Source organism: Aotus nancymaae, unplaced genomic scaffold (assembly GCF_030222135.1).
Source record: "Aotus nancymaae isolate 86718 unplaced genomic scaffold, 86718_ANA_hifiasm-v0.15.2.pri h1tg000020l, whole genome shotgun sequence".
In the NCBI taxonomy this organism is placed as follows: Eukaryota; Metazoa; Chordata; class Mammalia; order Primates; family Aotidae; genus Aotus; species Aotus nancymaae.
In genome coordinates, this window is record NW_026988432.1 from 64658906 (window position 1) to 64676117 (window position 17212).

Consider the following 17212-nt stretch of genomic DNA (forward strand, 5'->3'; position numbering starts at 1 on the left):
ATACTAAGTCTTCCAAGTTTGATGTGTATTTTACACTTACAGCACAATTAGGATTAGCCGATGTGGCTAGCAGATACCCTATTAGACATTACAGATCTAGAGGATATAGTTATATTTTGCCTGGTTTTTAACTTTATATAAATGTAACATATATCTGTGTTATCCACTATTGTAGCTACTAGCTACATGTAACTGTTTAAATCTAAATTCATTAAAATTGAATTAAAATTTCAGTTCCTTTGTTACTCCAGCCACATTTTACATGCTCAATAACTAGTGTGGCCCTTGTACTGGTGAGCACAGGTACAGAATGTTTTCATAAGCACAGAAAGTTCTACTGGACAGCATTGGCATATACTCTTCTGTGTATTGCTTTGTTTTTGTTCAACTATGTTTGTATGATTTGTTTAAGTTGTATGTAACTGCAGCTTGTTCATTTTCATTACTAAGTAGCATTCCACTTTATTAATATAATTTATATCTCCCTTCTGTTGATAGATATTTGGATTGTTTATACTTTGTCTACTATAAACAATATTGCTTCAGTATGTTTCAAGATGCACACGCATCCATTTCCTCATGGCTGGGTTGTAGGGTGTAGATGTCTTCATCTTTACTAAATAGTAAATTGTTTCCCAAAGTGATGGTACTAATTTTGATTTCCACCAGCAGCATATGTGAGTTCATATTACTCCACATTCTCACCTGAACTTGGTGTTCAGACTTAAATGTTTTGCCTTTCTAGTGAGTATGTGATGGTATCTCATTGTAAGCTGGGCGTTTTTTTTACTTACTCATAAAAATAAATGTATATTGATTATATATTTACCAATATATATTTATATTATTATTTTCATAGAAGTATGCGCACAGGAGGTAAAGATGAATATAAGACACAGCTGCTCTTAAATAGTTTTGTTTTTATAGAGGCAGGGTCTTGCTCTGTTGCCCAGGTGAGTGCAGTGGTGCAATCATAGTTCACTGCAGCCTCAAACCACTATGCTTAGGCGATCCTCCTGCCTCAGCCTCCCTAGGACTACAGGTGTGCATGACCATGCTAGGCTAATTCTTTTTTCAATTTTTATTTTTCATAGAGATAAGGTCTCTAAAATAATAATAATAATGCCATGTTTCCCAGGCTGGTCTTGAACTCTTGAGCTCAAGCTATCCTCCTGCCCTGGCCTCCCAAGTAGCTTGGTCTGCAGACATATGCCATCACACCCAGCTAAAGTATTTTTGATATGTGGGAGAAATAAGACATATCTATAGATAACCATGTATAAGAGCAGCAATAAGTAAAATCAAAGGATTATTGACATTTAAGGAAGGAGAACTTATGCCCAACCACCTGCTCTGTATCTCTATTCAGATGGTAAAGACTTCAAATTAAATATATCCAACACTGTGCTCCTAATTTCCAACAACAGCCCCAAGCTGGCTTTTCTCCATGGTTCACATCTTAGTCAAAGGCACCGTCCTCTCCTGTTTCTCAGGTCAGAATCCTAGAAGTCATCATGATACCTCTTCTTATCCACAATAAGTGAACTGATCATTGTGGTCAGTCCTACCACCTAAATACCCCTCAAATTCGGCCCTGTCTACTAGCCTTCTCTATGCTAAGCTACCATTGATTCCCCAGGACTGTTGCAGTAGCCTCCCCATTGTCTCCCCACACCCACTGACCCAACTGGAGCCCTTCCAGTTCACCCTTAACAACAGCAGGCATCTGATGAAATGAAGCATGCCCCTCCCTGTGGCTTCCCACGGTGCTCAGGAGGAAGATCATAACCTGGCCTTCCCTCCTCTCTGTTCTCATTTCCCACCACTCTTCTCCCCGGCTTCTGATTACACCAGCCTTCTCTGGTTTCCTGAACATGCTAGAGCCTTCCTACCTCCTGGTCTGTACACACACTATCTCCTGGACTTGAACTTTAGGAACTCTGCCCTCTCCTCTTTCTATCTTCATGGTTTCAGCTTCAGCATCCCTTTCTTAGAGAATTGTTTGCCAGCTCTTCAGAGTAGGTTAGGACCCATGCCATTCACTCTCACAGTTCTCTGTCCTTTCCAACTTTGTGTTTGTCAAAATCACATTTAAATCATTATTTATGCAATGACTGTTTAATGTCTTTTCCATTGCCTTAAGTCCCATGAACTCAAGGACCATGGATAAAACTTGCTTACCACTACATATCCTCAGTACTTAGCATGGTGTTTGTCATATAGCAGATACTCAAAAAAAACACTGAATAAATGACAAGGCCTTACTGAGGGGGGGCCATGTGAGTTGAACATTGAAAAATGGGCAAAATTTGGACAGTTAGAGATGGGCAGGAATGAGTAGATAAGAGATTTCCAGAAGATGAAATAGCTCAGTATTCTGACAATATTAGACAAGCCTGTATTAAAACTAAAATTTAGGCTGGGCATGGTGGCTCACACCTGTAATCCCAGCACTTTGGGAGGCCAAGGTAGGCAGATCACCTGAGGTTAGTGGTTTGAGACCAGCCTGGCCAACATGGTGAAACCCCATCTCTACTAAAAATATAAAAATTAGCAGTGTGGTGGTGTGTGCCTGTAATCCCAGCTACTCAGGAGGCTGAGGCAAGAGAATCACTTGAACCCAGGAGGCGGAGGTTGCAATGAGCTGAGATTGTGCCATTGCACTTTAGCCTGGGCAAAAAGAACAAAACTCTGTCTCAAAAAAAAAAAAAAAAAAACTGAAATTTAAACTTAAAAATTTAAAACTATGGACCCATTCAAGGTATCTTGGGTGATTTTGGCCCACCATCCATTCATTAGCATGGGGAAGAGTTCAATCCTTGTTGCTCAAGGTTAGGCAGGGTTCCTGCACATGGGACTGCAGCCTGTGCCTCTGGGCTGTGAATGGAGTCTCTTGGAGTTGGGAATGTGGCTCTGGGGAAAGGTACTCTTAGGAATGTTCAGAATGTATGTGACACCATCTTTGACCACAAGACATTATAATCTAAAAAAATCAATATTTTAAAGAAAAAAGATACTACCATGCATATAAAGGCGAAAACCATCTCATTCTGTTAGGAAGTCAGCTGTATATGTGTCTTATAGATTTCTCCATCCTGAGGGGAGTAAGGGCAATTGAATCTGGAGAAGTAACAACCAGGGTGAATTTTGGGGTGGGGGTAAACTGACTGAACTGTAGGAAATGATGGTAAAAGCCTACTTCAAAGGCTCTGTTGTTAGGAGATAGGAATTCAGTCTTGGTAGAAATCGACATCCCTAAAGAGAACCTTCCAGGATAGCCTGAGCAGCCCGTGGGTGGTGAATCACAGGGAATGAGAAACACTCATCCTGAGGCACTTAGAGAAATAAAACGCGAAAGAGAGGGGATTCTGACGAGGGAGTACAACAGATCTTCAAGACAGGCCTGCTTCTAGAGATCGCACGGTTCTAATGCAGTCCGTAAACCACCTTTTGAAAACCTGCCCAGGGAAAGCCCGAGTATCCAGGAAGGTGAACCTTGTGGAGTAGCCGTGATTCAGTTCTAGGGTGCATCTTTCATCTTGAAGCTCAAATGGCATTGTCAGTGCTTGTGGCACCCCTCTGTGCGGTAGTTGCATGTAGGCACTGGCTCTCCTAAGAAACACAAAAGCCATAACAATCTACACATGTCCAGCGTACCAGCTGACCTCCCCCAGTCCCCAACAGGGGCAAAACATATAGAGGGAACCACTGGCTTTAAGCAGCAAAATGTGTCCTAGTAAATTGGTTCTTAAAGCAGGTTACCATGAGGAAACGTTCTGACTTCAAGTGAGTCTGTTCCTGGGTTGCTGTTACCTGCTTGGACATCATCTATAAAAGCAGCAAGAAGGAAAATGTGGATGTCAACTACATAGCACATGATAATAATAACTGACATCTATCCATCGCTTCCTATATACCAGGCTTTGTTCTGATCTCTTTATGTGTATTATTTTAATGCTCATCGTAATCCCACAAGGTAGGCACTCTTCCTCTCCATTTTACAGCTAAGGAAACTGAAGCACAGAAAGATTAAGTAACTGGCCCAAACCACATGTGGAGGATTCTAACTTACCAGCAGCAATTCTCACCCACACAGTCAACCCTGGAACTTGCTCATCGTAATCTCTTTTGAGCATCCCATAGTCTCCTTTGAGCAGAGCAGGAAGACACGACCTCCTCTCAGCTTTTCTTCTTCTCTGGCCCAGCTCGTCACCACATTCCAGATAAACTTACTGCACCCTGACTAATGGTGAGGCACTGACACAAAATAATGTGACTACCTGTCATGAAGTGGAAAGCCCCGTCCAGGAAGGAACGTTAGAAAATTGACACCAATTTCCTTCTGCCCTTACTATTGACAACAGACAAAACATTTACTCAACAGGTTGTTAAACTTCAGAAACCAATGTGAAATTTTGACTTTCATCCATTAGCATTTCAAGGAATGGGTCCAGGCCAATACTTGCTCCAGTGACCGGGGAGGGATAAAATGGTCTGTTGTCTGCAGCTCTCCTGACTCGTGTCTCAAGCTGTGGACTTCATTTCTCACCCACCAACCCAAATGAAATGTAGAGTAAAGTTAGCATCAGAAAAAAACTGTAGCAGTTTAGAAGCAGGGTCTCCCACTGCCCCAGCAACGTTGGAAGTGAAGTTTTGCAAAATATTCTTATCAGGCCCCGTGTGCTTTCCTTTCAGAGCAGCTGGCTTTAATCTATTCTGAATACTGAGTTTTAGCATACATTTTAATTGGAAAGAAGGGTCCCTCTGGCTAAAAGGAACAGTAACTTAGGTAAATACTTTTTAAAGGACATATTTTTAAAAAAAAAAATGCATTTTTCATTTCTTCAAAAAATATTTTGGGGGTAAACCTGCTATGTTCCAGGCTCTAATCTAAGGGCCAGAGATAGAGCAATGATCAGTGCTGGAAAATTCTGCCCTTAGGGGGTCTTTAGTACATCCCTTTCTTTTTTGTTTAATTTTTCATTTTTAATTTCAGTAGGTTTAGGGGGAACAGGTGCTTTTGTTTGGTTACAACACCACCTGTTCCCTCAAAACTTACTGAAATGAGGTCTTTGGTGGTGATTTCTGAGATGTTAGGGCATCCATCACCTGAGCAGTGTACGCTGTACCCAATGTGTAGTCTTTTTTTTTTTTCAACATGTAGTCTTTTATCCCTCTCCACCATTCCCGCCTTTTCCCGAGTCCCCAAAGTTCATTGTTATCATTCTTATGCCTTTGTGTCCTCTTAGCTTAGCTTCCATTTATGAGTGACAACATACGAAGCACATGCCTTTTGAAAATGTGGATTTGGGGCCAGGTGCTGTGACACCTATAATCCTAGCATTTGGGAGGTTGAGGCAGGAAAACTGCTTGAAGCCAGGAGTTTGAAACCAGCCTGGGCAACATAGCTAGACTCCATTTTTGCAAAAAATTTAAAGTAACAAATAAATAAAATACAGTATACGTTTTCAAGGAAATAATTGAGATATATCATCAGTATTTGCAGATAAATATTTTACTCAAGAAATATTTAAATATAGTTAATTAATACCATAAATCTGAATCCTCTACAGTACTTCTGTGACAATTTGTGTTTTCATTGAATCCTGGACACAGCCCACTTTGAGGCAGATAGTGTCATCCCCTTCTCCAGATGAGAAGGCTGAGGCTTGGTGGCCTTATTACCTGGCCTATGGTCACATGGTAGATGGCGACAGCTTTGCTCTTGCTGGCTGATACCCGCAGATACAGAGATAGGACTTAAGGAACTCACCAGTGACTGAGGCTAGGATCATATCTGCACATCCCAGAAGCCTGTGCTATGAGTTTATAACCATCATTTGTCAAGCTGGGTGTCACAGGAAATCTTCGACATCTCAGGGTTTGTATGTGATTTAGTGAAGTTGCTCAAACTTCCAATCCAATAACTAATTCTGTTTGTGGTTCACAGGATTGTATGTAAAAGTCTCAAACCTTTGCCAGTGGTTTAGACCCATCAATGATCAAAGAATAAGTTAATGAGATTTACTGTAATATGTAAAAAATTATAAATCCTTTTCAGTCTTAATAGCAAAATAGGAAGTAGAAGGTATGAAGTATTCTTTATCTTTAAAGCAGAGTGTATGTGGGTGATCTCTAGGTAATATGCTTACATTCTGGGGCTCAGAGCCACCTACCAGATAGCTTTTATAAATTGTTATTTTCTTTCCCTTTGCAGATGATCATTCCCGGGTGAGGCTGCAGACAATAGAAGGAGACACAAACTCAGACTATATCAATGGCAATTATATTGATGTATGTATTTTATCATTTTTTAATTGATACGTAATAGTTGTACATATTTTGGAGCTACATGTGATACATATATACAATGCATAATGATTAAATCAGAGTATAAAACTCAGTAAACTCAACCATTCTGGCTTGTACCAGATCTTGTGTCTGCTGTACGATTGTTGGACATACATTGGGCTGAATCTAAAAGCAAACACATGAATATTGTCCCACACACCGCAGAACTTAACTGTGAAGATACGGTCACTCCTTTTCTCAAGGCAGCCCATTTGTTGGTGACTTTCTCTGTAACATTCTGTGCTTTCTTTGCCATCCCATGCTTATGTGGACTAAGAAAATGTTATTTCCTTTTTTTTGTCAACAACTTGGATTATTCGACACTTAAAAAATCTGTTTGCATATTAATGGGACAAAACTCTCTAATTCCTAATACGGTGATTTGCAATCCCTTGTCATCACTGCACTTTTAAGTTGTCTTCAAAGTAGTCTGCAGCTGTTCACCAGGACTTCTAATGCAAGCAAGACATGTCATTAAATATGTAGGCTGTTTAATTATTGAAGACTGCCTCTTTGTTCATTCTGCATCATGTTAACTTAATGTTTTACATTAGAATAAATTCTTTAGGAGACAGCATGTTTTCAGTTGAAAGAATGAATGAAATCAAAAGTAGACTGAAAAATCAAGGGAGAGTTGCTGTTACCTCCAAGGCCCAAGTTTACATTAAACAGATTTCTGCTCCCATGCGGTTCCAAAGGCATACTCTGTGCTTGGCTGTCCCGTTATTTCTTAGTCTATCAATACTTCCATAGACAGGATTGATGCATATATATGGATTGTTCTGCTTTCTTGCTTGAATATTACTCAGATGCTACTAAAAGTAAATAGCATCACAATCTCTAAGAAAGTTACCTAAAAATAACTATGAGAATGTTGTGCTTAGTGCTAATTGGACAGATTTGACATTTTCAGTTATAGATTTGTGGGTGGGGACTGGGGTATGATTATTTAAAGAATAGTTTACATCTCATTCATCAAATGAAGACCCCTGTCTATTTTGATAACAACCAAAACCATACCTGTTCCAGGTTTCATTTATTTTTTATTAAAGCAAGATTTCTTCATAAGGCGCATCGCGCTTACTCCTTTAATCAGCAGATGTTTAGTGAGTATCTCCTGGGAGTACTCAGGTGTTCCAGACAAGTTATCTCCTCTTGACAGTCTCCCAACTCAGAAGCTGAGAAGCTGAAATACAAGTCTCCAATCCACTTACCTCTAGGTCAACTGCAGCACACCTTCCCTTGAGCGGCTCCAGGGGATACCGCTCACACTCCAGTCCCAGCCCTTGCAGTCCCAGCTCCTGCAGTCCCTACCGGGTCCTTGAGTACAGGGACAGTGTCCTATGCATCTTATATCCCCTGCACCTGGCACATGCCTGAATATAGAGAGCTCTTAGTGTTTCATGAACCACTGACTGAAGGAGTCACTGTGATCAGATTAGGCGTCATAGCAGATGTAATTTCAGTAAGACTTAACCAGTGAGTAAGTGGAAATGCAGGAGAGAAGACATTTCGCTCAAGGAAGTCACATACATGAACAAGGCTATAAAATAATGAAAAAGCTGGATTAATGAGTTTGAATTTTATTTTAAGAGAGAAGAGTCAATACTGAGGGCCACTTTATTCTCTTAGTCAATAGATCTTATTGAGTGCTTATCATGCATTAGTTACCTTTCTAGGTGCTAGCAGGAAAACCGTGAACAGTTCAAACCAAAACCAAAAAAACCTCTGACCCAGTGGAGCTGCTGTTTTAACTAGGAGAAATGGGCAATAAATAAAACAGTTAATTCTGTATGGTCAATTAGAGAGTCTTATGTACTGCAGAGAAAACTAAAGCTGTAAAGGGGGACTCAGAGCGCCAGACCTGGAGGCACTGATAGCAATTTTGAATCGAGTGGCTGTAGTCACCGCCACTGAGAAGGTAGCAAGTGAGTAAGGAAGACGAGAGGTTGAGCTACATAGATACCTGGAAGAAGGGCATCTGGGCTGAGAAATGGCCCAAGCAAAGGCCTTGTGGAACTTGCCTGGTGAATTTGAAGAAAAGGAAGCAGGCGAGCATTGGCATGGCATAAAGGGGCCTGGGGAGTTGCCAGTGATATGGGGGAGAGGTCCTGGACCAGGTCAGGTACACAGTTGTAAAGACTTTGGCTTTTTCTGTGAGTGAGAATGGCAGTCATTAGAGGGATCTGAGCAAAGGCATGACATGATCTGGCTGCTAGGAGGGAAATGAACTGCAGGTGGGCAGGAGAGGAAGCAGAGAAGCCTGCTGTGTGGCTGTGGGAGTCAGAGGTGGCAGTGGAGGTAAGAAATGGCAAGACCATTGAGCTACGTTGAAGGTAGAGCCAGTAGGATTTGCTGGCAGATTGGCTACAGGGTGCAGGAGGGAGAGAGGGGTCAAGGATGCTGAGGAGAAGACAATGGGTGGAACAGATTCGGGTAGGGCTTAGAGAGGAAATGAGGATGAAATACATTTCAGAATGTCTGCCTCGTTAAATTCCTGCTACAGTAGCATATCATGGCATTAGCAGTGTTTAAGTATGGTTTTGAGGATCACTATTGATATAACTGTCTATACTAATATGACAGAATATGTGTTAAACCCTTGGCACATTGCCAATAACATCCCAAACACAAATGAAATTCTGTTGCAGATTCTTAGCCTGTTTGCACTTCATAAGAGTAATGCTCATGTTATTTCAGAGGATCCATAAGTTGTTAGTATTTCTTGTTCATCCATCATCTCATAACCAGTTATGATTAAGTTACCCACACCTTTGGTGCAAGCATCAGAACTGTTGTATTTGATGTACTTTCACTTATTAAGAGAAAGTCAATGGTGCTGCATCTGCCAATTTAACTTTCAGGTGATGCAACTGTTGGCGTTTGTGTGCACATTCGTTTCGGCAAAGTTAGCATGTGACTTCTCTGCTGTTGATTGATTTTATGTATATCATACATAAATATTCTCTTTTATTTATTTTTAGGGTTATCATCGACCCAATCATTACATTGCTACCCAAGGTAAGTTTCTGTCTACTTTGATGTCTTTCTTTGTTTCTTTTGCCCACTTCCTATCGTTTTATACCCACTTCACCCTCTCTCAGGAAGATACTGCACATTTATTATGGGTCTAGCCATCAGCAGGTACACTTTTGTCTTCCCATCAGATGATCTGGTCATATAATCATTTAGTTAGAACTTCATGTTGAGATCATTAGGAGAAATGTGTCTATCAATTCTTTATTGAATTCAATCCGTCTACGTTAGGAGTAAGTCTGACATTTGCAAAAGTAGATATATAGATAGCCATTCAATCAATATGCAGCAGGTACTGTCTATACAGGGAACTGTGCTGGTTGCTGCTGGGGAGCCAGGCTGAATCCAGCAAGCACCCCTTTCTCACAGTGGTTGTGTTTAGTGTGTTTAGTACGTATGTATATACAAGTGTACACACGTACACTTGTATGTACTTTAGTAGGTACAGTACCAGGTGACAGCTGTGAGAGGTACAGAAACGGATAAAATGTTAGGGAAATTCGGAGCAGGAAGGGGTTGCTTTCAGGTGGGATGACCCAAAAACAGTTTTGTGGCAGAGGTAAGATTGGTAAAAGGCCTTCTAAATGTGGAAACATCATGAGCAAAGATCTGGAAACCAGAAATTAGTACTTTCAGATGGACAGCAGTTGGTGGGTCGCCTTGGCTAAAGGAAACAGAAGAAAGCTAGAGGACATGTTGAGGACGCTCATGGCAATGGTCTTTGGGTGATTTTCCCAACCTATGAAATGGGTCATCAGCAGAGGGTGGGGGTCATGAGGGAGCTGAGGTTTTAAAGAATGAGGCATCCTAAGGGATGAGTCAGTGAGTCAATATGGGATGAACTAAAGGAGTAAGAAGCAGAGAAGACCTAGTTAAGCCTGAACAGCACATGTTCTCCCCATTTTATTATTTGATCATTGTTTGCAGCAATAGGCTACATCCCAGGAACAGTAGCAGGGAAGTCAAAAGGATGTGACCTGCCAAAGGTTAGGCATGGGATGACGTGGGTGGCTCGCTGTACATAGAAAGTCAATGACCAAGGGAATCAAGGATGCCAAGATAACTGGGGTTGGAAAGTCCAGGCCTGGAAGAAGAGCAGTCAGGTGTCCACTGAACCATGAGGAGAGGGAAGGAGCTAGCGGAGTGAGGCTGGGTCCCATTGATGAGTCATAGGTTAGGAGAAGAGGCAGTTGTAGCCAGAGAGCAGAATTCCAACACTTAGATCTGCACAGTGCAATAGAACTTTCTGCAGTAGTGGGAATGTTCTCTCTCTGTGCTGTCCAATATCGTAGTGACAAGTCACATGTGGCTCTTGCATACTGGAAATACAGCTACTACAAATGAGGAACTGAATTTTAAATTGTCATATTGATAGAAATAGCTACATTTGGTTATTCTCTGTGGTAGCACTGGACAGCAAAGCTTTGGGTGGAAAAGCTCCAGCTATGGCTGAAATGGAGCCACTGTGGAAGCTGATCCTGCCCCAAGCCCACAGCTGCCCCAAGAACCTGGGTGACACCACACAGAGTCCACAGTCTCACATTACCACTGGGGTACTCTGCACCCAGGTCTAGGTGACCTGCTGGAGCTCCCATTGTCTTTCCTCATCTATGACATGAAGTTGGTAATGGCTCCTTCCAAGGTCACTTTGCTAGCTAGATGCAAAGTCATCTGTAGAGTTTCCAGTGTGAATCTGGCACAAAGCAGGCCCCACTACATAGGGATTGCTGAGGTCTTCAGGAAGGTATGCTCAACTTGAGCTTTTACATATGGGACACATGTCAGAGTCTGGTCCTAGACACCTCCTAACCCTGCTGCTTCCAAACGGAATTCATCAGTGCCTTTAGAGAAACCTGTTGTTAAGGGTTTAAAATTCATTCTAATGGTTTTCAGAATGTTCTAAAGTAAGCATCATAACATCAGATTTAATATGTTTTATGATAATTTGAAATGAACAGTTTTTGTAAATTCGTGTGAACATTTGATTGTAAAAATCTCAGAATACTCCTGAGCTTCTTATCTCTCCAATAACTTGATTAGCAACCTATGTTTTAATAGACAGGAAGAACATTAAGTTGTTCTTATTCGTATTTTCAATATTGAGGACCTCTAGATTAATGTGACTAAACAGACAGCTAAAATAGAGACTGAAACCGCCCAAGTCTATACATGGCCCCTCACCAGGCTTCCTTCCCTTTGCCCATTCTCTCTGCCCCTCTCCCCCTGCAGGAGATTATTCTTTAAAGAGGAATGCCATTAGAGAAGTCACTTTCTGCAGAATTAGTGTGAATGGTATTTAATAGCTCAGTAACCTTCTCTGGCAGCATTCAACTGTTAATGAGCAAATGTATTTGTAAGCAGATAAGAAATAGCGAATGTAATCAGTTTGCAGTAGACAACCAGTCTGCCCTTAATGGAGAAGGGCATTGACTAATGCCCTGTTTACCAGGTCATGGCAGCCTTTCCCTGGACAAGGTGGGCTGCAGATTGGACTTCTCAAACTGGCAGTACTAACATCACTGCTGGTGGCGGTGCAGGGAGAGGAGGGAAAATGAATGAATATTTTCAATCTAATGTGCAGTCAAGACTATACATATCATATTAATAATAATACGTTCAGACCATGATGTTCAGATGAGAAAGCTAGAATCTTCTTTCTATTATATACCACAAGCATAATGGACTGATAGCCTTAGATAGCCAGTAATCAAGATCACTGATAATCTGCACTAATTGGCTTGGACAGGTAGAATATGTTCATGGATCACCTTTGCTGAAAAACAAAAAACATTGATACCTCCAAGAGGCCAACAAAATGGGTGATGAAGACCAACAGGCAGATGCAATCTTTATATGTCTTCTTGCTCTGTTTTTCCTGTTTTGCACTAACATAATTCTTTAAAATATATTCACAGCAGGAACCTATGAAACTGTACAAATGGTCCAATTTGCTGACCACCAATTTTATTTCCAAGAGTTAATAATGCACACATGTTCACCAAGTTCCTTCAATACAAAGGACAGATTATAAATTTACCTATTGGGTGCCTTTCCTCCCACCTACCCTCAATTTTATTGATTTTTCTAGCAGTAACTGACTTTGACCTTTGATAATAACAGGTGATGTTTCTGCAAATTGAAGGCATCCCATTCAAGCCAGACCTGTTGCTTTTTTAGTATTAATATGTTCTTCCTATCTCCCCTTGGTTTAATTGTTTTCTGTCTAGCCACTAATATATGATGACCCAATATTGACTTCATCGTGTCTGACTGACCAGACATTAGTACAACAGTAACATTCAAGATTTATGATTTAGAAAACCAGGGGCTCAAAGGAGAGGAAGTCATGTCTGCTACTGCATGTCAGGCAGGGCAGAGTGGAGATTTCAAAAGCAGGCTCAAGTGAAGGGCAGAATAGCATGCAGGTGGGTAGCATTGCCCAGAAGTGATCATATTTCACAATCAAAATACAACCTTGGAGACTATGCGACCTGCAAGCTGGATAAAGCCACACATACAAGAACCGACTGGAGAGAACACCTGCTGGCCTCATGGTGCCAGCCATGGGGGCCCTGAATAAGTGTTCTTTTGATTTTGGTTTTGGTTTTGTTTAGAGATATGATCTCACTCTTTGACTCAGACTGGAGTGCAGTAGTGGGATCATAGCTCACTGAAGCATCAAACTCCTGGGCTCACGTAATTCTCCCAACTCAGCCTCCAAAGCAGCTAAGAACACAGTTACATACCACCACGCCTGGCTAATTTATTTTATTTTATTCTATTTTATTTTTTGTAGAGTTGGGGTCTCCCCATGTTGCCCAGGCTGGTCTCAAACTCTTGGAATCATGGGATTCTCCCACCTTGGCCTCCCAAAGCACTGGAATTACAGGCATGAGCCACTGCTCTCAGCTCCTGTTTAGTTTTAATTTTAAAACTGACTTCAAGATTCAGATAACTCATGGAAAGACTATGCAGGGCTGGTACTGAATAAAGTGCTGTGAGTCTGTTCTAGACATGGCTTGCCCAGCCCTGAGCATCCCTCCTCACTTGTAAGTGAGCATTTTATGGAGTCATCTGTGCATGGGATCCCCCAAAAAAGAGGCTCAGGCCTGACGTGCTCTTCCCTGTGTACTGCATGCTCACCTTCCACAACCATATGGTTAATCCAGATCCAACGCCTGCTTTCTAAGTTATGATGTTTCTCATGACAACACAATAAAAAAATAAATTTTCCATGATACAGTCATGTCTGAAAACACATGTTAATTATTATTGTTTTCGATGTTGTAACCTGAGCATAGATTGTTGAGATGCACACATTACTCTTTTAAGTTTAGGTGCCTTGATGCCCACTTCATCATTTCTTTCTTTCCAAACTGCTAATTTGACAGGGTTGGCTACCTGATTGGGGTTCTGACCATAGCCTTCATCTTGCCATATACAGTTTCTTTTTGTCTCCGTCAGCATTAGCTCCGTACAGCAACCTTGTGGAGTCCAGGACTAGAGAGAGGACCTCCAAACAGACACCCCATGCCACGTGAGAACAAGGAGACCCTTGTGCCCCCAACCGTGTTTTCCAGAGGATTTCCCAGCCTTGTACACTCAGGGCCAAATGTTCCTCACCTTTGGAAGACACAAAACTTCTTTCGAAACTAATGAAATATTGAGATCCTTTCCCCAGAAAGAAAATTTCATTTAAGGTTGTTCATGGACTATCCCCGCCCCCCAATTTTATTCATGAATTATAGTAATTCTGTGGACCTCAGGATACGAACTTCACTTTGATCGGAAACATTAAAAGCTATTTTGGGATAAGACAGAAACCATAGACTTAATTAATCTACTTTTTTAAGAACCTTACTTCTTAGGGTTAACAAAATGTCATAGATCATTTATAACTATGTGAAGTACACTCCTGAAAGCATCAAAATTTTTACTAACTTCAACAAACTATTACTAAAATCTGTACTAGCCTAACCTTATACTAAAAGACCCTAGAGTATTGTTACATTCGTCAGTATTTTGAACCATGGTCAGTTTGGGTTTTACTGTTCATCTCAGGCTGGGTTTTCTGCCTATATGTTATTTTGCATTTGTGCCTGAAAAGTTTTTGCCTTTGCTCACTTTTCAACAATTTTAGCAATTATATTAGAAAATTATCTCAATGACCAGAGACTAGAGTAGCAGGTCCCACAGCTGATGTCTATTTTGTAAAAGCAGGATGTAGTAGAAATAACACATATACCACAGCCAGAAGGCTGGGGTCCAGATTCTTGTGCTGTCACAGAAAAGGTATTTGAACCTCCTTTGTTTATGTAAGATAGAGTCCTGGTGTTTGGTAAATAGTAATAATAGTCAGGACCTTATCATGGGCCAGACAGCGTTCTCAGCACTCACACATACAGAGCTCATTTCATGTTTACCACAAATATGGGGGATATATGTGATTGTCCCCAATTTATAAATGAGAGGAAGGGAGACAAAGAGACTTGAAATAACATGCTCCAAGTCACACATCTAAAAGTGCAAATGCCAGATTCAAGTGCAGCCGTTGAACTCCAGCATCAAAGTTCCTCCCTACCTTACTATACTGCCTCCATGGGTGAGTATGTATCAATGCTTAGAGCAATTCCTGGCATGGAGCGAATGCCATGTATGTGTGACCTGTTACTGTTTGTGAGAAACAGCACATCATAGCTTAATGATTAGGAACACGGACTCTGGAACTACACTGTCTGAACTCAACCCCCAACCCTGTTTCCTCCATTGGTAACTTGTGTGACCTTGGACAAGTTACTTTACTTCTCTGCGCTCATCATAAATGAAGATGAAAATAGTCTACCTTGTAGGGTTATTATATGGTTTAAATAAGATAATATTTCTAAATCACTTAAGGCACTTTCTTTTTTGGAGGGAGCTACTTTTTATTTTTTAACTTTTAGGTTCAGGGGTACATGTGTACCTTTGTTATCGAGGAAAGTTGCATGTCATGAGGGTTTGGTGTACAGATTATTTTGTCACCCACATAATAAACATACTACCTGATAGGTACTTTTTTAATCCTCTCCTTCCTCCCTCCCTCCACCCTCAAGTAGGCCCCAGTGTCTGTTGCTGCCTTCTTTGTGCCCATGTGTTCTCAATGTTTAACTCTCTCTAATACGTGAGAGCATACAGTATTTTATTTTCTGTTCCTGTGATTTTTTGCTTAGGATAATGGCCTTCAGCTTTACCATATTGCTGCAAAGGACATGATCTCATTCTTTTTTATGGCTGCGTAGTACTCCATGATATATGTGTACTACATTTTCTTTATCCAGTCTACTGCTGATGGGCATTTTGGTTGATTACAGGTGTTTGCCAATATGAATAATGCTGTGATGAACACACATATGTATGTATCTGAATCATGCATGAATCATGTAGAATGATTTATTGTCCTTTGAGTATACAGCCAATAATAGGATTGCTGGGTCAAATGGTACTTCTGTTGTAAGTTCTTTGGGAAATTCCCACACTGCTTTCCGCAATGGCTGAACTAATTTACATTCCCACCAGCACTCCATAAGCAGCCAATCTTCTCCATGACCTCTCCAGCATCTCTTATTTTTTCTTTTTAATAATAGCCATTCTGCTTGATGTGAGATGGTATCTCATTGCGGTTTTAATATGCATTTCTCTAACAATTAATGATGTTGGGCATTTTCCATATACTTGCTGGCCACATGGTGCCTTCTTTTCAAGTATGTCTGCTTCTGTCCTTTGCCCACTTTTTAATGGGGTTATTTGGTTATTGCTTGTTAATTTGTTTAACTTTCTTATAGACTCTGGATATTAGACCTTGGTTGAATGCATAGCTTGAAAATATTTTCTCCCATTCTGTAGGTTTGTCTGTTTACTCTCTCGATAGTTTTTCTTGTCATGCAGAAGCTCTTTAATTAGGTCTTATTTGTCAATTTTTGTATTTGTTGCAATTGCTTTTGGCATCTGAGGAGGTGAAAGATCTCTACAATGAGAACTTTAAACACTGCTCAAGAAATCAGAGATGATACAAACAGTGAAAAAATAGTTCAGGCTCATGGAGAGGAAGAAGCAGCATTGTTTAAATGGCCATACTGCTCAAAGAAGTTTACAGATTTAATGCTATTCCTATCAAACTACCGATGACATTCTTCACAGAATTAGAAAAACCTGTTTTAAAATTCGTATGGAACCATAAAAGAGCCCAAATAGCCAAGGCAATCCTAAGCAAAATGAACAAAGCTGGAGGCATCACTTTATGTGACTTGAAACCATACTTACAGGGCTGCAGTAACCAAAACAGCATGGAGCTGGTACAGAAGCAAACACATAAACCAATGGAACAGAACAGAGAGCCCAGAAATAAGGCCACACACCTATAACCATCTGATCTTTGACAAAGTTGACAAAAACAAGCAATGGGGAAAGGACTCCCTATTCAATAAATGGTGCTGGGATAACTGGTTAGCCATACTCAGAAGAGTGAAACTGGACCCCTTCCTTATATGATATACAAAAATCAACTCAAGATGAATTAAAGAATTAAATGTGAAACCTCAAACTATAAAAATCCTGGAATATAACCTAGGAAATAGCATTTTGGTAGGCTCCAGCAAAGGCATTTTCTTTTTAATACCTAGTAAGTGCCTATTTATAAAATAATGTCCTTCTTTGCTCACCTTGAGAATCTACTCAGACAAAACAGCGTAGGTCTTACTAACTGCATATGTTCAAATTTCAAAAATTAAATAGTCTTATATAAACCCCAAAAAAGCTAGTGACATGAACTTTTCATTTCTCCCATGTG

The 17212-nt window shown here is 40.6% G+C and overlaps 1 protein-coding gene across 8 annotated transcripts in view; it reads left to right on the forward strand.

The window, feature by feature from the left end:
- The window catches only part of PTPRM (protein tyrosine phosphatase receptor type M), an 849557-nt gene that overhangs the window by 754836 nt on the left and 77509 nt on the right, over positions 1-17212 (forward strand). For all 8 annotated transcript variants that reach the window (XM_012446821.3, XM_012446813.3, XM_064379418.1 and 5 more), the window contains 2 exons: positions 6218-6294; positions 9336-9372. In XM_012446821.3, the coding sequence (XP_012302244.1) occupies positions 6218-6294; positions 9336-9372 (114 nt within the window). The remainder of the gene's footprint in view (positions 1-6217; positions 6295-9335; positions 9373-17212) is intronic.